This window comes from Notamacropus eugenii, chromosome 3 (genome assembly GCF_028372415.1).
Source record: "Notamacropus eugenii isolate mMacEug1 chromosome 3, mMacEug1.pri_v2, whole genome shotgun sequence".
Classification (NCBI taxonomy): domain Eukaryota; kingdom Metazoa; phylum Chordata; class Mammalia; order Diprotodontia; family Macropodidae; genus Notamacropus; species Notamacropus eugenii.
Window position 1 is genome coordinate 58,345,758 of NC_092874.1, and position 24,859 is coordinate 58,370,616.

The 24,859-nt window shown below is 39.5% G+C and overlaps 1 protein-coding gene across 1 annotated transcript in view; it reads left to right on the forward strand.

Annotated features, from left to right (window-relative positions):
* The first annotated feature begins 13,269 nt into the window (after positions 1 to 13,269).
* Positions 13,270 to 24,859, forward strand: part of MRC1 (mannose receptor C-type 1) — a 117,287-nt gene continuing 105,697 nt past the window's right edge. Inside the window, exon 1 of the mRNA XM_072651637.1 lies at positions 13,270 to 13,482. Coding sequence (XP_072507738.1) covers positions 13,422 to 13,482 — 61 coding nt within the window. The 5' untranslated portion in view covers positions 13,270 to 13,421. The remainder of the gene's footprint in view (positions 13,483 to 24,859) is intronic.

Here is a 24,859-nt window from a genome sequence, read left to right on the forward strand (position 1 = left end):
CAGGAACTGTCTTTTCCTTCCTTCCTTCCTTCCTTCCTTCCTTCCTTCCTTCCTTCCTTCCTTCCTTCCTTCCTTCCTTTTTCTCCTTCCTTCCTTTCTCTCCTTTCTTCTTTCTCTCTTTTTTCTCTTCCTTCTTTCTCTCTTTCCTTTTTCCCTCTCTCCCCCCATCTCTTTCTTTCCCCAATGCTATAGCTCAGTGCCTGATTCATAGGAGGTGTTTGTTTGTTTAATTTGTTTTCACAAACTGTTAAATGTAAGACAGTAGTAACAAAATTGCCATGTTTGTGTCCCCTTTGAACAAAGAATATTCTAGGTCCCCGAAGATTTATGACTTTCCAAAGGCAGAGTAGTGAGATGGAACATCATGCCTGAGGAATAGGGAATAGGTGAGTTTGACTGGAATGTGAAGAAGAGGTTAGAGTCAGATTGAAAAGGGTTTTAGATGCCTAACAGAAAAGATTGCATTCAGTCCTAGAGTCAATGGGTAGCCATTGAGTGTTCTTGATTGGGGGAATGATAAGGTCAGACCTGTGTTTTAGGAGTATCACTATCAAGGGCTGAGGGCAACTCTCATTCCCAGTTTTTCCTCCCTTACAGGAGATGCTAACTCTTTTGGCTTTTGTGCTATGTGCATTTGACAGTAACTTAACTTTTGGGTAACCTATGATCTCGCTGCCACCATCACAACAGGACCTCATTAGATGGTCCTAAAATCATGTCAATATTTCAAAGGATGACTGTGATTTTTGAATGGTGGTACAATGGAGATTAATTTTTGAAACTTGTTTCCCCTTAAGTAAATAACATGTTAACCAGAAATATTTGTTCTGTATTTCAGTAATTTCTCCTATTGTTTTTCAATAATCACCCTATTCAAGTTTAGTATTTTAGTTTCTCAAATAATTCTCACTTGAGATGGTTTTCAAAAAATTGTCCAAAAAAAAGAAGCTGAAGCAAGGGTTGTCATGCAGAAAATGCTTGATTCCAAAATGGAAAAAAAGGCTGACAACTCCACTGGTCCTCTCATGATGTCAAGAGAAAATGAAAAAGGCCCCCCTAAGCATAGCCTATTGGATGGATTCTCAGCAGCAAATCTCTCTGTGAGGATATAGACAGGGATTTCACAGGGTAGAGAGGCATGGATGGGTTGTGTGATTTGTATAAGAGGGTACATTCACATTGATGAGATCACCAATCTATTTGGCTATTTATTTGTCAAATTTAAATTTCCATTTCATACTCACTTAAGTGTCTGGCAAAAGTAAGTTGAACCAATACCTATGATTTTTTTTCAGACTTGCTATTATCATCAGTAGAAAAACCAGGAAATCAAGACCCAAGGATCAATTTGGGGAATACAGTTTTGATTTCTCTTAGATGTTTTTCTTCTAAGTTGAGGAAATAGGTATAGTTTATGGAAAGAGACAATGAGGATGTGATAAAACCTTTCATCATCTGTTAATTCTCTATTTCCAGGGATTAGAACTATGTTCACAATAACTATAGCCATATATAAATAAGCTTCTTCTGCTAGATTGATCTGGTGTGGAACATCTGGTAGAAACAGGATGTTGTTGGGTGAGCAGCTGGAGGTTGTCACAGTTCTCTTGCAATTCTGACTGTTTCATATCCAATCTCAGCACCAGAATGACCACTGGCAAGAACCTCTCCCTTTGGAGAAGACCCACAGTAGATTCTATATGTACCTTTATTCCTGTTTGCCTGTTTCAGCCTCTCTGGACCATGTTAGTCAGAGAAAAGGAATTTTCCTCCTCATATTTTTGCAAAATAAAGTCAGGCTTTTTGTGCATCAGTGATATAGGATGCCTTAAGGTAGAGAATGTTCTTGTTTTTGTTGATGTTGTTGCTGCCAGTCAGTTAACTAGTATTTATTACATGCCTGCTGTGTGCCAGGCAGTGTTCCAAGCACTGGAGATACAAAGAAAGGTAAAACAAAACAAAAGCAAACAAAAAACCAACCATTCCTGCCCTTGAGGATCTCACAGTCTGATGGAGGAGACAGCATGCTGACAATTACATGTGAAAGAGTTATATATAGCAAAAATTTGGAATGCTCTCAGAGGTAAGGAACTGAGATTAGAGAGGGTTGGGAGGGGCTCCTCACAGAGGGTAGGAATTTATCTGAGACTTTATGGAAGCCATGAGGGAGAGATAGAGAGGGGAAGCATACCAGGAATGGGGCACAGCCCTTGAAAATGCCCAAAGTTGGACTTCTGATGCTAAGATGGTGGAGTGAGGAAGGAACCCTTTGAAGTCCTTCTAAATTTCCTTCCAAAAAACTAGAAAACCACTTCAGAATTGGTCTAGGAGCAGGGAAGCAGCTTATTAGCCAGACAGGAAAGGCCTGTCTCACTGGGGTGGGAGGGGACAAAGGTCCAAGAGCAGCAGCAGCAGCCAGCATCATAGGAGGGGGATTGAAGCAAGGCTCCAAGCCTGGGGCAATTCACCGGTGGGGCCCCATCCTCCTGTAGACCTGCAGCCCACTAGGCAAGTGAGCAGTCTGTGTGAGCAGCCCCCTAGGCTAGTGAGCAGCCTCACCCCAGCCACCCTATCCCCAGCACAAGCTGCCAGTGAGACCCTGACCTCACTGCTGTCCAGTAGTGAAGCCCTGCCCTGCAATATGCCCACAGAGAGACCTTGTTTCCATAGAAACCCAGAAGCTGTGCCCCATCCCTGCAGCAGGCCAAGAGCTAAACCCCAAATCCAGGGGAGGTCAAAAGGGAGCCTCCTCCAATCCAAGCCAGAAGGGAAGTCTACCCTCCAGTGAAAGCAAGGAGCTAAGCCTGAAGCTCAGTGAAAGCCAGCAGTAAGTCCCTGAGCTCTAGCACAAAAAGCTTGGGACAGTATAGGACCAGAGCTCAACTCTCATATGAAAACACCAAGTCACAAAAAAGGCTGAAAAATGAGCAAAAGCAAAAAAAGAACTTGACTATAGAAAGTTACTATGGTAGTAGGTACAAACTGAGAAGAGGACAATAGTGTCAAAATGACCACATGTGAAGTCTCAGAGAAAAATGTAATTTGGTTTCAGGCTCAAGAAAGAATTCATGGAATAGCTTAAAAAGGATTTTAAAAAGTAAAATAGAGAAATAGAAGAAAAATTGGGAAAAGAAATGAGAGTAATACAAGAAAATCATGAAAAAAAGAGTCATATCATGGGAAAAGAGATGTAAAAATTTACCAAAGAAAATAACTCCCTACAAATGGAATTGGTCAAATGGAAAAGGAAGTGCTCACTGAAGAAAATTATTCCTTAAAAATTAGAATTGAACAAGTAAAGCTAATGACTCTATGAGACATCAAGATACAATAAAGCAAAATTTAAAAAACTGGAAAAACAACTGACCTAGAAAATAGATCCAGGTGAGATGATATAAGAATTATTGGATTACCTGAATACCATGAACAAAAAAACCCCTAAAACCCTGGACAACATCTTTCAAGAAAATATCAAAGAAAACTGCCCTGATATATTAGAACCAGAGGGCAAAATAGAAATGGAAAGAATCCACTCATCATTGTCTGAGATTCCAAAATGAAAATTACTAGGAACATCATAGCCAAATTCCAGATTTGACTGGATCAAGGAGAAAGTACTGTAAGCAGTTAAAAAGAAACACTTTAAATATTGGGGAGCTGCAGTCAAGATTACACAGGATTGGCAGCTTCCACATTAAAGAAGCAGAGGGAAGGCAAAGGAATAGGATTGTGATCAGGAATCACCTACCCAGCACAACTGAATATAATCTTTCAAGAGGAAAATTGACATTTAATGAACTAAAAGATTTTCAAGAATTCCTAATTAAAAGACTAGAGCTGAAGAAAAAGTTTGACTTCCAAATACAAGACTCAAAATACACATAAAAAGGTAAAAAAGGAGCAAGAAAGAGAAGATATAAGAAATTCAATTATTTTAAACTGTTTGTATTTCTATATGGCAAGATAATATTTGTAATTCTTAAGAATTTTATTACTATAAGAGCAATTAGGAGGAGTATATGTAGACAAAGGATGTGGATATAAGTTGATTTTGATGGGATGATACCCCTAAAAATAAAATAAAGGGATAGGAAAGAAAATTATGCTGCAAGAAGGAGGGAGGAGATTGAATGGAATAAGTTATCCCACATAAAAGAGTCATGAAAGAGAGATTATAATGGAAGGGAAGATGGGGGTTATGAGGGTGGTTATGAGCAGCAAAGCTTAAACCTCACTCTCATCAAAATTGGCTCAAAGAGGGAATAACATATATACTCAGTTGGATACAGAAGTCTATATCACCTTTTAAGGAAGTAAAAAGGGATGGGGATAACATCAGAGGAGGGTGGATTGATAAATATATTGATAATATATTGGGGAAGTGGGTGATCAGAAGTAAAACACTTCTCAGGAGGGAAAAGGTGGTAGGTAAGAGAGAGGGGAAATTTTAAACAAGCAAAAGTAGCATGGAGGAAAATACAATTAATTATCATAACTATAAATGTGAATGGAATGAGTTCACCCATAAAACAGAAGTGGATATCAGAATAGACCAAAAACTAGAATTCTACAATATGTTGTTTATAAGAAACACATTTGGAACAGAGAGATAGACAGAGATTAAAGGAAAAGGGCTGGAGCAGAATCTATGATGCTTCAGCTGAAGTAAAGAAAGCAGGGGTAGTAATCATGATCTCAGACAAGCAAAACCAAAAATAGATCTAATTAAAAGAGATAGAAAGGTAGTCTAGCCATACCAGATCTCAAATTGTATTATAAACATTGTACACAGCAATATTATTTGATGAAGGACTATGAATGACTTAGTTATTCTCAGCAAGACAGTGATCCAAGACAATTCTAAAGGAGTAATGATGAAACCTACTATCTGCCTCCAGGGAAAGAACTGATGTTGTTTGAATACAGATGAAAGCATGCTATTTCACTTTCCTTCATTTTTTTCTTTCATTTGAGTCTTCTTATACAGAATGACTAATATGGAAATATTTTACATAATTGCACATATATAACCTATATCTGATTGCTTACCATCTCAGGGAGAGGGGAGGGGAGGAAGGGAAGAAAGGAGTGCTGCTATTGGAAGTCAAAACTTTAAATTAAAGTGTAAAAACAAAATAAAAGAATGGGAGAACATAAAAATAATGCCCAGAGTTGGGACATGGATTATTGTGTGCATGTTCAAGGAATATGAATGATGCCATTGTCAGTGGGTTGCACAATTCATGGAAAGGAATAAGATGAAAAACACTGGCAAGACAGGAGGGTAAGAAGGGGCCAGGTTATGAAAGGTTTTTTTTTTTTTTTGGATGCTCCTTGTCTTTGGATCATCATTATGACTTGGGGTGATATGGTGCAGTGTGGAATCATCTCCTAGGAAGGTTGGAGACTCCTTTATGATAAAGACAGTTGGGTAGATCAGATACAGTGCCCTCATCTGATACAATGTTCTGCATCAGTAGTGTTCTGCTTCTCCTCCCCTGGGGAAATCTTTATTTTCCATTGACAATGATTTTCTCAGAAGATTAACATCCTAATGGCTCCCTTCTCTCCTATGGATCTGGATGTATTATTTTGTGTTCCCTTGGATGTAGGAAAAGAAAATATCCTTCACGAAAGTGATTGAAGTGTTGATACCGTTGATAACTGGCAGGATGTAGCAGTGGATCCTGCTTGCCTTGAGAACAGGATCATTTCTCTCCCTGATGCAGTTTATCAGCTTGCAGGGCTAGTGACTGATGGGTAGTTGCTGCTTAATCACCAAAAGCAATCAGTGAGCCTCGGACAACTGAGCAAGAAACCTGAAGAGGAGACTGAATTTATCTACATATAGGAGGGATCCTTCCAGGATACACCAGATGAAAAACTGCATATACATCTAAATTTAACAAATTAACAAGGGACCAGTGCCTTTATTTGTTATCCGTAGACCATGAGTTCTTAATCTGACATCTGTGAATTTCAGCACCTTATACATTGTGCTCTATTGTCTCTTCAATATAGTCAGAATTAGGGTTAAATTGTAGAGCTCTTCTGTGGAATTGCATTATATTATGTGAATTTCAAAAAATGTGAATGTTATGAGGTGTGTCTAGTTAATATAAAGGGGCAGCTAGGTGGTACAGTAGAGTCAGAAAGAATTATCTCCCTGAGTTTAGATCTGGTCTCAGACACTTACTATGCGATGCTGAACTAGCCTCTTAATCCTGTGTGCCTCAATTTCCTCATCTGTAAAATAAGCTGGAGAAAGAATGGCAAACCACTCCAGTATCTTTGCCAAGAGAACCTCAAATGGGTCACAAAGAGTCAGACACAACTGAAACAACTGAACAACAACAAAAGTTAATATAAAACATTAATCATATTTGAATTCTTAAAGGGATTGAATCATAAGAAATTTTGTGCTAAACAAGACAACCAGCCCTTCAAATGAGTTGAGAGCTATTGAGAAAACTGCTGACCTGATTTGTCCTCAATTTCTTGGATGCCTATAGGGTGAAGTTGGAAATGTAGTAGTTATAACTGCTCTCAGGTTTTAATTGTACTTTTAAAATTATTCTTAAAGTTTATTGAAAACCCTAAGTTTCAGCCAAGATGGTGGAGTAGAAAGATACACATATGCTAGCTCCTAACCCACAACCCATAAAATACCTGTAAAGAAGAACTCCCAACAAATTCTGGAGCAGCAGAAGCCACAGAACAATGGACTGGCAGAGATTTCTGTTTCAGAGAGACCTGAAAAACTGACATGAATGGTCCGTCGCGCACCGGACCCGGAGCAGAGCCCAGCCCTGCCTTGGCTACGCGGCACTGAGAGGAACAGATCCGAGCAGTCTTCAGGGACAGAATCTCCAGCTGCAGCTCAGGTCCCTCCACCCACAGGCACCAAAGGTGAGTGAGAGGGTCTTTTCAGCTTAAGAGGGAGGGGGGTGTCTCCATAACTCAGGCCCCCTCGGGAGGCACCAGCAGAGGCAGCAGTGGAGGCAGCAGCAGACAAGGGCTCCCAAAGCAGGCAGGAGCTCAGATCCATTGTTGAAGGTCTCCACGTAAACCCCCTGAGGGAACTGAGCCCCGTGTAGTGGCCCTGCCCCCACCTGGGCACCTGAACTTAATCTCACACTGAATAGCAGCCCCATCCCGCCAAAGCCCTAAGGCTGGGAAGCAGCATTTGAATCTCAGACCCCAAGCGCTGGCTGGGCAGATCTGGAGGTGAGATGGGTGTGGAGAGGACACTCAAAAGTCAAGCAACTGACTGGGAAAATGTCCAGAAAAGGGGGAAAAAAAAAAGATCATAGAAGGTTATTTTCTTGGTGAACAGATATCTCTTCCCATCCTTTCAGATGAGGAAGAACAATGCTTACCATCAGGGAAAGACATAGAAATCAAGGCTTCTGTATCCCAAACATCCAAAATAAATATTCAGTGGGCTCAGGACATGGAAGAGCTGAAAAAGGATTTTGAAAATCAAGTTAGAGAGTGTTGGGATTGGAAGCTCAATTCCGTGTGGACAGTCTCGGGCGGGTAAAGGTGGGAGCTTCTAAATCTTAGAGCTCTCACGAGACCCTCCCAGGAAACGGCAGGGAATAGAGGTGAACCGAGCTATCTCGAGTAATTCCGCCTCTTCCCGTGAGAAACGTGATGGGAGAGAGATCTCCCCGCCCTAGAGACTGTCCCGGATCTGGGCACACCTAGTTACCTAACAGCACGGTATTCAGATGCAAACTGTGCGGCTGAAGGTTAAGTAGGATTGAGGAAGCCTGAAAGCTCTCTTAGCACGTGAGGAGCCAAGAGGACAGTAGGCTCCGCTTCTCTTCTTTCCTCTCTCCCCTCCCCCTCTCTCCCCGCTTGTACTTCGACTTCCAATCCCTTAAGATCTTAGCCTCCTTAGGAAATCTCCCCCTCTTCCTCCTAAGGAAGACCGTCCTGCACTTGTAACCGAAACCCTGAAATAAAGCTCAACCCTTGTTCGACTCTGGAACGTCCTTTCTCTCATATGAGTATCCGGTTTTGTCCAACCGAAGACCTCGGAGGTGAGGTAAGAAGACTCGGGTAGCCCACACAGGCCTCTAGGCCTGGCAAGAGAGGTGGAGGAAAAACTGGGAAGAGAAATGAGAGAGATGCAAGAAAATCATGAAAAGCAGGTCCACACCTTGCTAAAGGAGACCCAAAAAAATGCTGAAGAAAAATAACACCTTGAAAAATAGGCTAACTCAATGGGCAAAAGAGGTTCAAAAAGCCAATGAGGAGAAGAATACTTTAAAAAGCAGAATTAGCCAAATGGAAAAGGAGGTTCAAAAGCTCACTGAAGAAAATAGTTCTTTCAAAATTAGAATGGAACAGATGGAGACTAATGACTTTATGAGAAACCAAGAAATCACAAAACAAAAGCAAAAGAATGAAAAAATGGAAGATAATGTGAAATATCTCATTGGAAAAACAACTGACCTGGAAAATAGATCCAGGAGAGACAATTTAAAAATTATGGGACTATCTGAAAGCCATGATCAAAAAAAGAGCCTAGCCATCATCTTTCATGAAATTATCAAGGAAAACTGCCCTGAGATTCTAGAACCAGAGGGCAAAATAAGTATTCAAGGAATCCACCAATCACTGCCTAAAAGAGATCCAAAAAGAGAAACTCCTAGGAACATTGTGGCCAAATTCCAGAGTTCCCTGGTCAAGGAGAAAATATTTCAAGCAGCTAGAAAGAAACAATTCAAGTATTGTGGAAATACAATCAGGATAACCCAAGATCTAGCAGCTTCTACATTAAGGGATTGAAGGGCATGGAATATGATATTCCAGAAGTCAAAGGAACTAGGACTAAAACCAAGAATCACCTACCCAGCAAAACTGAGTATAATACTTCAGGGGAAAAAATGGTCTTTCAATGAAATAGAGAATTTTCAAGCATTCTTGAAGAAAAGACCAGAGCTGAAAAGAAAATTTGACTTTCAAACACAAGAATGAAGAGAAGCATGAAAAGGTGAACAGCAAAGAGAAGTCATAAGGGACTTACTAAAGTTGAACTGTTTACATTCCTACATGGAAAGACAATATTTGTAACTCTTGAAACTTTTCAGTAACTGGGTAGTGGGTGGGATCACACACACACACACACACACACACACGCAGAGACAGAGAGAGAGAGAGAGAGAGAGAGAGAGAGAGAGAGAGAGAGAGAGAGAGAGAGAGCGCACAGGGTGAATTGAATAGGATGGGATCATATCTTACAAAAATGAAATTAAGGGATGAGAGAGAAATATATTGGGAGGAGAAAGGGAGAAATGGAATGGGGCAAATTATCTCTCATAAAAGAGGTAAGCAAAAGACTTTTTAGTGGAGGGAAAAAGAGGGGAGGTGAGAGAAAAACATGAAATTTATTCTCATCACATTCAACTAAAGGAAGGAATAAAATGCACACTCATTTTGGTATGAAAACTTATCTTACAATACAGGAAAGTGGGGGAGAAGGGGATAAGCAGGGTGGGGGGGATGATGGAAGGGAGGGCAATGGGAGGAGGGAGCAATTTGAAGTCAATACTCTTGGGGAGGGACAGGATCAAAAGAGAGAATAGAAGCAATGGAGGGCAGGATAAGATGGTGGGAAATATAGTTAGTCTTACAGAACACAACTATCATGGAAGTCATTTGCAAAACTACACAGATATGGCCTATATTGAATTGCTTGCCTTCCAAAGGGAATGGGTGGGGAGGGAGGGATGAAGAGAAGCTGGAACTCAAAGTTTTAGGAACAACTGTCGAGTACTGTTCTTGCTACTAGGAAATAAGTAATACAGGTAAAGGGGTATAGAAAGTTATCTGGCCCTACAGGACAAAAGAGAAGATGGGGACAAGGGAAGGGAGGGATGATAGAAGAGAGGGCAGATTGGTGATAGGGGCAATGAGAATGCTTGGTGTTTTGGGGTGGGGGAAGGGGACAAATGGGGAGAAAATTTGGAACCCAAAATTTTGTGAAAATGAATGTTAAAAGTTAAATAAAAATTTTTTAAAAAAAGAAAACCCTAAGTTTCTAAATAATCATTTTATAAAATTCACTTATAATAGATGTAGCATGTGCTCAGAGATAAAAAAGAAATGCTATTTATGTGGGGCTGGAGTTCAGATGGAAGACAAGAACTGGATATGTAGATCTGGGCATCATCTGGGTAACGATGGTGATTTAATACAGGGAGGTTGATGAAGTCACTATTACAGAGAAGAGAGCTCAGATCAGAACTTTGGCCTCTATTGGTAGGAGGCCCAGAACAGATTCTGATTGAGCCAAGGGACAATCAGGCAGGTAGGTGAAAAACCAACTGCATCATGAAAAGCCAGAGAGAAGAAGAGGGGTCAACAGTGTCTAATGCTGTGGGTTGAAGTCCAGAGTTCTACATGTATTCTGTGGTTCTCATTGGGAGCTGGGCCAAGGTCTGCTTGAACTGGCTTCACTGGGCAGTTACAGTCTCCACCACTTCCAGCTTAGCTTCCGTTCTTGGTTAGGGGTTAACTTGGTTAACTTCCTGGTACAGAGCTAGGTGAAAGACCTTACCCTAACTTATGGTAAATATCTAATATATTTTCCAAATCTTTATCTTTGCAAATTAGGCCATAAGTAGGCAGCAGTAATTTGTGCAATAATCACTAAATAGCTTTAAAATTCAAGGTTGCTCATTATTTTAAACTTCCTGTTGATACATGCACATGGGGAAACTTTAGACAGGCAAACCTTAGAGATCAGTTCTTAGCTGCTTCTGCCATTTGCTTATTCAGTTGTTTTTTTGGGCTTGTCTTATGCTAGCAAGTTACTCAAAGCCTCAAATCCTTTACAAGGCAAAGGGTGATCTACACACATATAAAAGGAACTTACCCTTTACTTGGTAGAAATTCACTATGAATGGGACACATCCTTATATCTCATTATTTTGTTATTTGTTTCTTATGTTTGGAAAATTTGATGAAATCTGCAAGGGGTATACTTGTTACAAGAGAATGGGGGAGAGAGCTAGGCTGCCATTTTCCTCAGAATAGGACGCAAACCCTCCATAAATATTAAGGTCCCTCTGTGTGTCAGACATTGTGTTAAATATTAGGGATACAAAAGAGGCAAAAGACTGTCCCTTCCCTCAAAGTGCTTACAATCTAATGGCAGAGGCAATATTGAAACAAATATGTACAGACTGGATAAATAGGAAACAACTAATGGAAGGAAGGTACTGAAATTACGAGGGTTTGGGGAAGGCTTTCTGTAGATCGGGGGATTTTGTTTGGATGCTTTATAAATGCTTCTTGGATTAGATTGTTGAATTGTTAGGTCAACAGTTTCATTTTAGTATAGAAAAGATAGTGTCTATATTGTTACTTTTAATGATTTAGATGCATTTATTATTTGAAAATCCATTCTGCCATTTAATATAAAAAAAAAGAAATAGAGGGAGATGCAGCTTGATTCATTCAAAAATTCTTTGTTTCTTCAAGCCATTTAGATGTGTAGTGTAGAGAACTACTGTTGGAATGGATCATGTAAACCAATCCTTTAATTTTACAGAAAAGGAAACTGAGGCCTATAGAGGTCAAATAATTCATCTAAGCTCACACAGTTAAGTGACAGAGATGATTCCTAAAGCCAGGTCTCCTGACAAACCAGTCCATCTATTTTCCCACTATATAACATTGTCCTTTTCCCAGACATTTTTTTCAACATCACTTTTTTAAAAGAGAATAATTTCTCTAAAATGCCTAAAAATCTTAAAATGCCTAATTAAAGCTTGATAAATGTGAAGTCAGTGAAACAGTCGTCTCTATAGGAAGGAACATTTTTGTTCTGCCCTAATTCATCCCAGACTTTTTCTTCATTCAAGCATTGATTCTCAAAGAAAGAAACACATATGTTCTGGCCTGCCTTTTAAGCCATCTCTTAAGTTTACAAGACTTAATTTTGTAACATTCAAAAAACCAAATGCCCAGCAAATCAGTTTATCGAAGTAGCTTTCATATTTGGGAAGCAGGAAAGTTTCATAACATTACTGCAAAGATAATGACACATGCACCAAAGCTAAAATATTCATCACTGAAAATGGACATGTCACAAAATTTGATCAGCTTTTTCTTATTGACTATATTTCTAACCTTTGTAGTGTTAGCCAATTTTCATTATCTGCTTTGAAAAAACCCGTTGGATAATTCTTTTTTTACTTTTATTTTTAAAGATGATACAACAAAGTTTTGGGATTCTTATTGTGTTTGATGAAATAATTTTTTTTAAACAAAAAAATTCCTGGCTTCCCATCAGTAGGAGCAGGATGAAATGAATACACTTTTCATTATCAGAAAGTTTTTTTCCTTCCCCCACAACAGAGAGTACCCACTTATTTTAAATGTGAAAGAAATTTCTAAGGTCCTACCTGAATCACCTTTTTTCATCTTTGGTTTGTCACCTCAGCCTGTTTCCCTGTACTTAATTAATCTTCCTCTTCTTCCTTTTGCCTCTTCTCAAGCCCTATCTTATTTAGACACTTTAGCTACACAAGAATGGGGGTTTTGATACCATGATACCTCTGTCTGCCATCTATTTCTCTTTATTTTTTCCCTTTCTTCATTTTACTGTCTTCCCTTCCTTCTCTCTTTCTTTTTTGTTGTTAATCTATCTCTCTTACATTCTTTCCTCCTCACTTTTCCATCACTCTTCTCTTTCTCAAAACTATCCTGTTAGCTTCTCCTTCTTTGTCTCTGTCTGTCTCTGTCATTTTCTATCTCTCTGTCTCTCTCCTTATTTTTCCTTTCTTCATGCTGGTTACATCTTTTCCCTTCTCCTGTCCTCTCCTCTCCTCCTTCCCATCTCTTCTCCCTCATCCCTTCTTATTCAGGTCTTTCCCTGTCTCTCCTTTCCTTCTTCCTTCTTTCTCATTTCTATCTACCCTTTCTCTCTCTGTTTCTATCTCATCATCTCTCCTCTTATCTCTTCCACCTTCCTCTTATTCTCTTTTCTCTCTATAACTTTTTCTCAAACCTTCACACCCTGCTCTCACCTCTCTCTTTATCTCTCCCTTTATCTCTTCCCCTGAGCCTTCTTAAACCTCCTCCTGCATCTGTGTTTCTCTCAGTTTCTCCCTTCTCTTCCTTTGTATCTTACAAAGTTAGCTTACAAAGCAAAGTTGTAACTGAATTCCTGTTTTTCCTAACACCCTCATGTGACAGGATATCTCCTTATTGGAGGTTTCCCCTCAATTCACTAGCTCTTTAAAAGTCAGAGCTAACCCTGCAGTTTTTTCTCTGACAGGCTGTTCTGAGAAGGGAAGGAGGTGGGGGAAGCATCTGTCACCATCCATCCCATCAAGGTGACTTTTTGTATCTCTTTCTTTCTTTTCCCCATTTTGTCAGAAGAAAAGAATGTACTATTGACCATGAAGATCTCACTGTTCTTGGTCTTCCTCTCTCTCACTTATGGTGCTTCTCAGCTGCTAGGTAAGTCTTAAATGAGGGGAAGGGGGTCATCTGAGTGAGTGTGTCACAAGGACATCTGTTCTTAGGACATCTTTGAGGGATGAGCTCCCAGACTTCTACAATGTCACAGCCACAGAGGGCTCATTGCTGACTGGCAACCAGGTGGAGTGAGAAGACACCCATTGTTAGAGAAGGGCTAGATCCAGTCTTGACTCTGACGCTGACTAGGGTGGGGTCCTGAGGCAAATCATGTAACCTTTTGGAACTCAGTTTCCTCATCTATAAAATGTGATGGTTGAGCTAGATGAATTCTAAGATCTCTTACATTTCTAAGACCAGACATTCATACTGTTTTATAACATTGTTTTAAGGAAAATGGTTTATAAACTTTATAGGACTATGTAAATGAAGGTTACTAGTATTTAGTTTTATATTATTTAGTTGTAAGATTTCAAAATAAGGAAGATAGGAATAAATGAAACTGATACACAGAGAAGTGAATTAGCTCTCCGAAGGTCACAAGAGCATTGAGTAGAAGAGTCAAGATTCTATCCCACCTCCTTTGTCTTTCTCATTTTATACTTGGAGGAACTGAGACCCAGAGAGACTGTGACTTATCCAAGATCACAAAGCTCACACATCTCCCTCTTTCCCACCATCTGACTGCCTCTTTTGACTCAAACTAGGAGAAGGGGGGAGGGGGAGGGGAAAACAGAACTCCAAAGGTTTCAAAGAGATTTCTTGTCCTGGTGGAGCTGAGAACTGAACTGGGAGAGAGAAGGATCAGTGGTGAAAGGAAAAAGCAGAGCCTGTGTTCTGCCTCACATGGGTGGTACCTCTAAAGGGAAGCCTCCCAAAGCAGTCTGGCAGCTGAAGGGCATGAAAGAATCAGTGATCATGGGCTAAGAGGAACAGCCAGGTGATGGGAAGGATTGGGCACTGGGGCTGGAGTCAGGAAGAGCTGATGGGAAAAGTAGGATTTCTGGACCAAAATTAAAAAAAAGTAGAGGGAGGAAAGGAGCCAGAGCCATCAGGGATGTAGTCCAATTCCTTTGTTTTATATAAAGTAATAATGACCATGATGAGGGAAGACATTTCTAGAACACCTTCACATTTTATGTAGCACATTATACCAAATCTCTTTGGTGCCTCACCACAAACCAGGGAGGGAGGCATTATCATCCTCACTTTAGTAGAGAGGTTCAACAACTTATTGAACCTGGCCACACAGCCTGTTAGTGTTAGTGTAGGATCTGAACCCTGATCTTCCTGACTCCTATAGGGTTCAGTACCTTACCCACTGATGAGGAAACAGACCTAGAGAGAGAAATCTACTTTCTCAAAGCCACATTGAAAGTGACAGGAAAGGATTCCAAACCACATCCTCAGTCATTCAATAATCCAATCAGTTAACAAGCTTTGATCAAGCATTTACTGTATGCCAGGCTGGGGCAGCTTAGTGACACTGTGGTTAGAGTGATGGATCTGGATTCAGGAAGACTCAACTTTCTGAATTCAAATCTGGATTTGGACACTTACTAGCTGTGTGACTCTGGGCAAGCATATATAAAAAAGGCTAAAAAACCCCAAAAAACAAACCCCAAGGACTCCAAACCAGTCCTTGTCCTCAAGGAACTTAAAATCCAAAGTGGGAAATAAAGTAAATGACTAAGTACATACAAGATATATACAGTGTATATTGGATATGAATTGAAAGGTTCCAGGGGGGTGGTGAAAGGTCTCTTAGAAAGTGGGTTTTGAGCTGTGCTGAGGGGTTGGAGCACACCATGGGCTCCAACTGTAGGCATGAGATGCAGTCAGTGAAAAAGAAAAAGGAGAAGGAGTGTAGTAGGTGAGGAGGAACAAGGGCCAGTGTTGCTGGATTGTGGAGTTTGGAGAAAGGACTAAGCTGGAAGAGGACAGGAAAGGGTAGGTAAAGGACTTTCAGAACCAAACTGGATTTCCAGCTTTGATCCTGCAGGTAATAGGGAGCCAGTAGGGCTTTTTAAGGGGAGGAGAAGGGAGAGAGATGGTTTGACCTGCCCTGGAGGATCATCATTTTGGCAGCTGAGTGAAGGATGGACTGAATGGACATATCCTGTGCTCTTTCCATACTGGGACTAGTTACTTTTTCTAGAAAGAATATTAAAGACCAACTTAATAACCTTCTAAAAGCATATTAAATGACCCTTACAAGAAAAATGCTGACCAACTGTTTTCCATTTCCCAGAAGGACATAAATAGAGGAAATGAGCTAAAATTTCATGAGAGGTATTGTGTTTCATGGAAACAACTTCCCAATAAAAGGAGGGGTAAAGAAAAGAGACTATCAATTCAGCATTACAGTTCAGGAGAGAAGGCAGCCGGTTCATTCTTTTTACTTTCCGGAAGTTGGTTGCATAGAGTTGCTTCTTGGGAAAGGCAGGGAGATCATGACGAAGAGTTCTGGGGATGGGTTGTCTTGGACCAGTGACTTCCTTGTTTAAAATTTGTGCAGATGTGCCCCCAGAAGCAGCAACTGTTCTTGAGGGAAGAAAGAGGTAGGGCTGACTTTCTCTTCTGACCAAAACATGGGACTGGTTTTCTCCTTGGTAGCAGCCACACCCCCTCTGGCTTGGTATCTGCAAACTCACTGAGCATATTCTCAGTTTGATTATCTGAGCTGTCCCAGTATTAAGCACCTAACAAGTTAAATGCATATGGGACTTCATTTGCTTTCATTCCTGGGAGGGATTTTCTAGGAAAGAGCTTGAGTTCAGCTGGGTGAATGACTAACCACAAGAGGAAATTTAATTCAATATTTATGTCCAAGTATGGTTTGAAGGCAATCCAGTGCAATGTTATCATTCTGTGATTTAGGACTGGCTAGTGCAAAGACTACCTGTTGGATTGGGATTTGGGAGATTCATATCCCACCTTGGCTATTTATAGCACGATACCATTGAAAAGGGGACTGGACTTGGAAGGAAAGGATCTGCATTCAAATTCTGATTTTGCCACTCAATAACTATGTAGTTTGCAACCTCCCTAGGCTTTAGTTCCTCATCTCTAATGGGAAGTGGTTGCCCATAGCCCATAAAGTGCCTTCAAGATCTAAATCTCTGATCTATGATCATACCTTGTGACCTTGGCAAGACATTTTTAACCTCTTTGGGCTAAGCTTCCCTGATCTATCAAATGAGATCAGTTTCAACTAGATGTCCTCTGAGCTTAGACCTTCCAGCTCTAAATTCTATAGTCCTAGTTTTCAAGATGACAAATCACTAGGTCTGCATGCTTTTGAAAGATGAACTGCTTCCATGCCACTTAAAAAAACAGTATTAATTTGTGCTAAGGAAGGGCACAGTGAATAGAGTGCTGGATTGGAAGTCAGAAAGACCTGAGATCAAATCCTGCCTAAGACACTTACTAATTATGTGACCATGTCTGCCTCAGTTACCTCATCTATAAAATGGGGATAATAATAGCAACTACCTCCCAGGATTGTTGTGAGGATCGAATGAGACATGTAAAAAATGTTTGGTGAATTTTAGTGCTTTTATAAATGCTTTTACCACTCCTATCACCTCCACCACCATCACCATCACTATCACCACTACTTTTACTACTAATACTACCACTACCATCACTACCACTACCACTACCAGTAGCCCCCCCCACTACTACCACTACCACCTCTACTAATGCTGTAGTCCACCACCACCACCACTACTACCACTACTATTACTATCATTACTACTACTACCACTATTACTACCACCACCAACACTTCTTCTACTACTACTACTACTACTACTACTACTACTACTACTACTACTACTACTACTACTACTACTACTACTATTACTGCTACTACTACTATTGCTACTACTACTACTACTACCACTACTACTACTATTACTACTATAGAAGCATAGTGTGATGTGGTATGGTATGGTATGGAGTGAAGACATCTGGCCTTTGAGTCAGAAAAGTTGGGTCTGGGTCCTGACACTAACACAAGTTCTATGTGCGCTCATGGTCTAGTCCTTTATCTCTTCTGAGCTTCAGTTTTCTCACCTGGAAAATAGAGATTACAACCCTTGCACTACCTGCCTTTCATAAGGGAAGTGTTGTGAAAAGAACTGCTTTTTAAACCTTTAAGTGGTATATAAATATGAGTTGTTATTAGTTACTTTTTAGTAGAAATCTGTATCCTTTTATACTTATATTCCTCTCCTTGTTAATAATCTTCTGGAAGGCAGGGACTATTGTGTTTTAATATGCTTCGTACCTTCCTTCCTTTTTTCTAACTACATTTGTGATTTCATTGGTGTCAGGAGCTCCCGGTCAAAAATTTCCTCAACCTAAGCAGAAGAGCATCTCCTTTTCAAATTATGGTCTGAGAGACTTGCCTGGGGACCTTGAGAATTTATCTGACTTAGCAAGAGTCACACAGCTAGTGTTTGTCAGAGGCAGGTCTTAAATTGGAGCCTTTCTGATTCTGAGGGCAGCTTTTTATCTAGTACTCCATGATGTTCCCTCTTTCATGCTCTATATACTTATTAATACCTGCTGGTAAAAATGATGCAAATTTTCATAGTTTAAAAACCAAGACACTAAAAATAGCTGACATTTTTATAACATTTTCATGATCTCATTTGAGCATAATAAACCTTGGTGGTTGGTACTATTTATTCCCATTTTGTACAGGAGGAAACTGACCCTCAGAGAAGGTAATTCACATGAATGTATAGATAGAAAGGATCCAATCCAGATCCCTTCAGAGGTTACTTTTTTTTTCACTGTACAATGTCACTTGTTTCAGTATTTTTTTCCAAAGAATTTTTTTTCAAACAAAGACCATCATTAACATCTGGAAATAGAAGGGGTGAACATAAAAAAACCAATAGGGCTTCATCAAGAATCGGTCACATCAGATTAAGCTAATATCCTTTGTTGACAAAGTTATTAGACTAATAGTTTATGTTTTCACTAAGTCCTTTATCTGCTTATCTGTGCAGGACAAAAACTAAAACCAAACAAAAAACCTATGCACATTTCATGCACGCATAAACAGGACTGACCTTAGTACAACTGAGAAGTTGGCAGTATTTTTCTTGGTATCCTCAGTCTCTTCTTTCCATGTAGTTTTCCCTTCTTCATGGTGACCCTCTTCACCCACCACACCCCACTTTCATGTACCCCTGTCCTCCTATTCTCATTCCTTCAGCAAAACCAAAAAATCTATCACTTATGCATGTTGCTTGACTGAAAGATACTTAGTATGAATGACTTCAGACAACGTGTTAATCACTTTATCTAGGTTTCTGCATTTTAAGCCTTTTCTGTCTGATTTGGGTTCTCCTAAACTTAATCATTTCCTTTGCTCCAAGACTTCCAGATACTAATTTTTTTCTTTATATTTATTTTAGCTAGTAATTAATTGTACTTACATTCTGTAACCTCCCCCTTTTGGATATCCTAAGACAATGGTTCTCAAGCATTTTTTCTCTGAACCCCCTTTATATACTTAAAATCATTGAGGACCAATCTCCTCCAAAGGATTTTTGTTTATGTGGGTTATGTCTATAAACTATATTAATAATTAAAACATCTTAGTATTATGATGAAAATAGTTTTTCCATTATGGACCTCCTAAAAGAATCTTGTGAACCATATGTGGCTCTAGACTACATTGACAACCTCTGTTTTAGAATATGTTTCTTGTACCTGCTATGTTATTTCTGTCTCTGATAGATAACTCAAATTTCAAGCAAAAAAGCATGGTCTTGGAATGGAACTTCTCCACGAATAGAAGTATTGACATAATATATGCAATAGATGATACAAGTCCCCTCCTTATGAACATTACTTGGCTCATCACTGAGTAAAAAATCAAACTACCTAGCCTAGCAGTCAAAACTCTTTATAATTTGACTCTTATCTAAGTTTCCAAGATAAATCTCTCACTTTTCCTTTATATGCCAGAGATACTAATCCCTCCCGCACCTTAACTCATAGATTTTATACTTTTGTGTAATTAGGGCATTGTATAATTGTGTGGCTTACTGAAAAGAACATTGGACTTCGAGTTAGTTGGTTTGAATCCCATCTTCAACACACACATTCAGGTGGTGCAGTGGATAGAGCACCAGTGCAGGAGTCAGGAAGACCTGAGTTCAAATCTCACTTCAGACACTTAACACTCACTAGCTGTGTGACCTTGGGCAAGTCACTTAACCCTAATTGCCTCATCCTGGGTCATCTCCAATCATCCTGATGAATATCTGGTCACTGGATTCAGATGGCTCTGGAGGAGAAGTGAGGCTGGTGACCTGCACAGCCCTCCCTCACTCAAAACAAAGTCAAGTGCAAGTCATGTCATCATTTCTCTGATGGCATGGTCTTCTTCGGCAATGAAGGACGAACACATTCAATTCTATGAATACAGACAAATCATTTAGCCTCTCTTGGCCTCGGTTTCTTTGTCTGTAAAATGAAATTAGCAATACGTCTAAACTACAGTTTCTCTTCGTTCATCTTCATACTTCTAAAGCTTTCCCTGATGCCATTTCACCTTTTCTTCTTTCTTCTTGTCCATAAACTTCTCCCAAAATTCTGTTGCAAAACATTCCTCTCCTTTGTACTCCCTTTCTTGGATAGCTGACTTTTATGAGGACCTATGGTCCCTATTTAGCCTAAGCCACCCTATTTCAATACTTCTGTGTATTTCTAATTAGGTGCCACAAATGAGTCAGCTTTTTTCATTTCTTGAAGTGTCCTCTGATTTTTCCTTCTTAAGTGGTGAAGAATCCTTCATATAGTAGATTCCAAGAAAAGCCTCATAATTAAAAAGCAGAGATTGGCTATCTCATAACATTGCCATGAGCTACAGAGAGTATTGAAAGGTCCCAGCAGGATCTGCACCCTTAGAGGAGTCCCACCAGACCCTGCATATAGATTTTTTACACCCTAGGCGGGGTTTGACAATTGCCCTTTTTCTTGGGTTACCAGATGTAGGAAGTCTTGAACCCATAATGATACAAATACTTCCATAATGTGGAGAACAGAATTTCTTGGTATTTGCAGAATCACCATATTTTACAACTGAATCATAAACTTAATACTAGGCATGTCTTTAGAGGGCATCTTGTCCAACCTGTTCATTTAACATATAGGAAAACCGAGATCTAGAGAAGGGAAATACCTTATCCAAAGTCAGAGTGAGTAAATGATAGTCAGACTCAGAATCAGGTCTTCTGGGTATCAAGTCTAGTATTCTTTCTAATGCTCTATGCCTTTATATTTATAATAGTCATATATTCAGAGATTCCCCCTCTTCATCCACTCTACCTAGACTGTACCACATAGACCTAATCTTCCCCCAGCACTAGGTTACACAGTCATTGTATGAATTCTAAAGAGACAGTATTAATTAAGCCCCAGGATTTACCGGATACCATGCTTGAGACTAGGGATATAAACACAAGAGAAAGATGATTCCTGGTTTTAAGGAGCTTATATCAATTATATTTATACCAATGTTAAATATTTGCGTCTTGACTTCCAAAGAGGACCAAGAGATCCTATGATCCCTTCTTCTATCATCTTGCCAAATATCCTTCAAACACTCCACCGCCAAAATGTATAGGTTCAAACAGGAACCAACCTGAAGGAGGTGATCTGGAGAGACCCAATAGAAACTGGTGGACAGGGGAAGTAGTGCCAGGATTACTATGATTATAAAATTCAGGGTTTTATTATCTGGTGATAATAGGAAAAATAGGAAATGAGTTGGGCAGCTAAGTGGAGCAGTGGATAGAATGTTGAGCCCATAGTCAGGAGACTCATCTTCCTGAGTTCAAATATGGCCTCAGACTAGCTATGTGACCCTGGACAAGTCATTGAACCTCTATTTGCCTCAGTTTCCTCATCTGTAAAATGAGCTGTAGAAAGAAATGGCAAGCCACCCCAGTATTTGTGTTAAGAAAATCCCAAATGGGGTCACAAAGAGTCAGACACAACTAAAACGTGTCCATTGCAAGAAAGGGAACATGCTAGTTAGACAACTGAGGGTCATATCCCTTAAGTGTTCTAACTCATGACATTACATTCTCTGCTTCAGCTATTTATGAAAATGTTATCTGCTGAATACTAGAATAGTAAATAAACAGCTGTTCTCAAAGTCTTGATGGCCTGTGTTCTAGTCTTCCCTCTGACACCTACTGGCTATGTGTCCTTGGGCAAGTCACTCACCTTAGACTACTCTAAGACTTTAAATTAAAGGGAATGTGCAGATTTGTACTGATAGAGGAAGTTCTTTACCAGGCTCCTTAGGCTGATTATAGATCTGGGACCAAAAGAAAAGAGCAAGGGAATATTATTAGGTTCTTAAAATTCTACTTATAAAACTCCTCAATTATATCCCTAACTCACAAATTGAAAAATTAAATGCATCTCTTTGATTTTCTTTTTTGTATATAGCAAGGAGTCATTAATGTTGTGGTTACTTTGCAATTAGTACAAGTAGTGTGTTAGAAGCAGCTACAGTATCCCAGAAAGACTTTGGAGCCAAAGGACCTGAGTTTGAATCTTAGCCCTACCACTTACTGATTCTATGATCCTGACTCTATGACCTTCACTTGTCTTCACTTGGCCTCAGATTTCTCCTCGGCAAAATGAAGGCTTGGCTATATGATTTCTAAGGACTCTACATGACCCTCCATCATACCAGCTCTGAATCTCTGATCCAAATACAAATATGGACTGTTATTTTCCAAGAACAATTAGATTGATCCTTAATATTTGCAATAATAGCAAATATTGTCTTTTTTTAACCCCCAAGAACTTTAAATTCATTTTTCTGAAAAAAGAGATGTTAAATTTTAAGCATTACTTATTGAAATTTACAGAAATAGATCTGCTTTGACTGATGGTAGTAATACACTGTGTGAATTTCCTACCATTTATGGTAACTACACATTTATTATGAATAAGAATTTAATGGGCTGGCAAAGGATTACACATCACGTCTTCCATAAATATGGGATTTGCCTTGTTAGAAGTCCAAAAGTGAATGAATGATATAAATATAGATGAGATAAGAGTGGAAACATATTTCCATTCAAGGTAATCATTTCCAGATCATCCTTTTATAGGGATCACTGACCCTGTGATTGCCTTGGTATGGGGGACTAACAGGCTAGGAAATCCCCTCAACCAATGTTGGTTATCACCTATAGTTACTTTTAAATGGCTATTCTATATGTTTTAAATTAGAAAAATTTTGTTTATAAAGTGTAATGTCTGTAATGACTAAACTGCAGTAATAACTGTATGTCCTTAAGTTAGTTCTCTGGATGTCAGCTTCCTCACGGAGAAGGTAAGGGGGTTGTACCAAATTATATTTAAGGTCTCTCCTGCCTTGCACGTAACAGACACTTAAATATTCATTGAATTGAATTGAATTTGTTATTATGCTTTAGGTCTTACAGATAAGTATACTTACCCATTAAAGGCCATTTACATCTAGTCAAATATTGATGTGGGCAAAAGGAGTATCTATGTGGATTAATCCTAGATCTATGATTTCGTCAATATGGGAACTCGGCTAAGGAACCTCCCTCTGCCTATTCTACCTTCTCTGACTAGATAATATTAAGAGGTTAACTGCCATGAAGTCATACAGTCAGCATGGGTCAGAGATGAAATTTGAACCAAGTTTTTTCTGGTTCTGAGCTCTCTCTCTCTCTCTCTCTCTCTCTCCCCGTCTCTTTGTCCCTCTGTCTCTGTCTCTGTCTCTCTGTCTCTGTCTCTCTGTCTCTCTGTCTCTGTCTCTGTCTCTCTCTCCATTACCATACTTCCTCTTATACAGGATATCGCCAAGGTTTTCAGTTTTAAGCCTAAAACCACAGAAAAACTTTTTGTTCACTCTGGATTTACAACTGAAGTTAAATAATGACCATTTACATTTTTAGTGTGCTAGTATCTGCCTTTCTATATCTTTCCTTTTCCATAATCAAGAGACAGCATGGTGCATCGGTGGATAAAGCTCTGGACTTTAAGTCAGGAAGGCTTGATCCAAACCTGATCTCAGATGACTGATTAATTGGGTAACTCTGGGCAAATCACTTAGTCTCTCTGAGTCTCAGTTTCCCCATATGTAAAACGGGAATATGAATAGCTCTAATCCTTTCCTGGGTTGTGAGATGCAAATAAAGGAATGTATGTAAAGTGCTTTACAAACCTTCTCAGCTAGGGGCACAATGGTTAAGATGGCAAGATTTGGAATCTGGAAGACCTGGCTTCAAATCCTTCTTCCAGCAATTACTATCTGATCCTAGGCAAGCCACTTAACCTCTGTGCACCTCAGTTTCCTCAGTTGTAAGTTGGGATTAGTAATAGCATTTACCTTGCAGCATAGTTGTTAGGATGAAAATGAGATTTCTGAAAAGCACTTTGTGAACCTTCAAGTGCTATAGAAATGCTAGTTATTTTATTATTATTATAGTGCTTCAAAATGTCAGTTCCGATTATTAGTTGTACAATTTTTTTTAGACTCAAGGCCCAAAGTTTACATTAATTCCTTGTGAATTTCTTTTTGTCTATAAAGCTTACCAATATAGTTTGGGATCTTCTTGATTATATATTTGCAAAGTAGTTATCCTTCCAGCTTGGCGTTATATACAAAAACAACAAGGATGCTCTCTGATGTGACTGGCACTTGGAAACATTCCCATCTATGCTACATTGGAAGTCTTATAGAATAAATTCTTGTCTTGAATTCAGCTAAAAAAAAATTGCCTTTGGCTCTTCACACAGGGATCCATTTGATCTTCACTTTAGCCTACCTGATAAGGTTCATCTAGGTCCACATCACTGTTTGGCTTTCTAGTTCAGCTTTATGACTGTCCCCATCACTCAGACTTGACCTTTTTTGAATCTAAGGCACCTGAGAACAGCTTTTTTATTCCATTGATCTTTTAAGACACTTCCCCCTTTGCTTCCTTATTGAGACCATTCACAATTATGCCTATCATCTTTTCTGAGTTATCTTTATTTTAGAGTTTTTAATCTTTATTTTGAATAAGTAAAATTTTGTTTTTCTAAATTTTGGGGGACTTGTCTGATCATCTCCATTTTGTTTTTGTATTTTTTTGTCTGGCCCAGGGTAACTTGTCTTACTTTTTTGTGCCCTAAGATTCCCTTGGAGTGCCACTTTAGGGCACCTGCTCATCTGTGAGCATCCATATGAAGCTGAAGAGATATAGAGGCAAGTCCGGAGATGGTCAGATTACTGGAGGAGTTGGTGGCCACTAATGAGAGTTGACTTTGGGTTTGCATGCCATGAGGTAGATAAAGTGACGTGGTGACTAGAGCCCTGCACTTGGAGTTGGGGCCAAATCTGGCCTCAGAT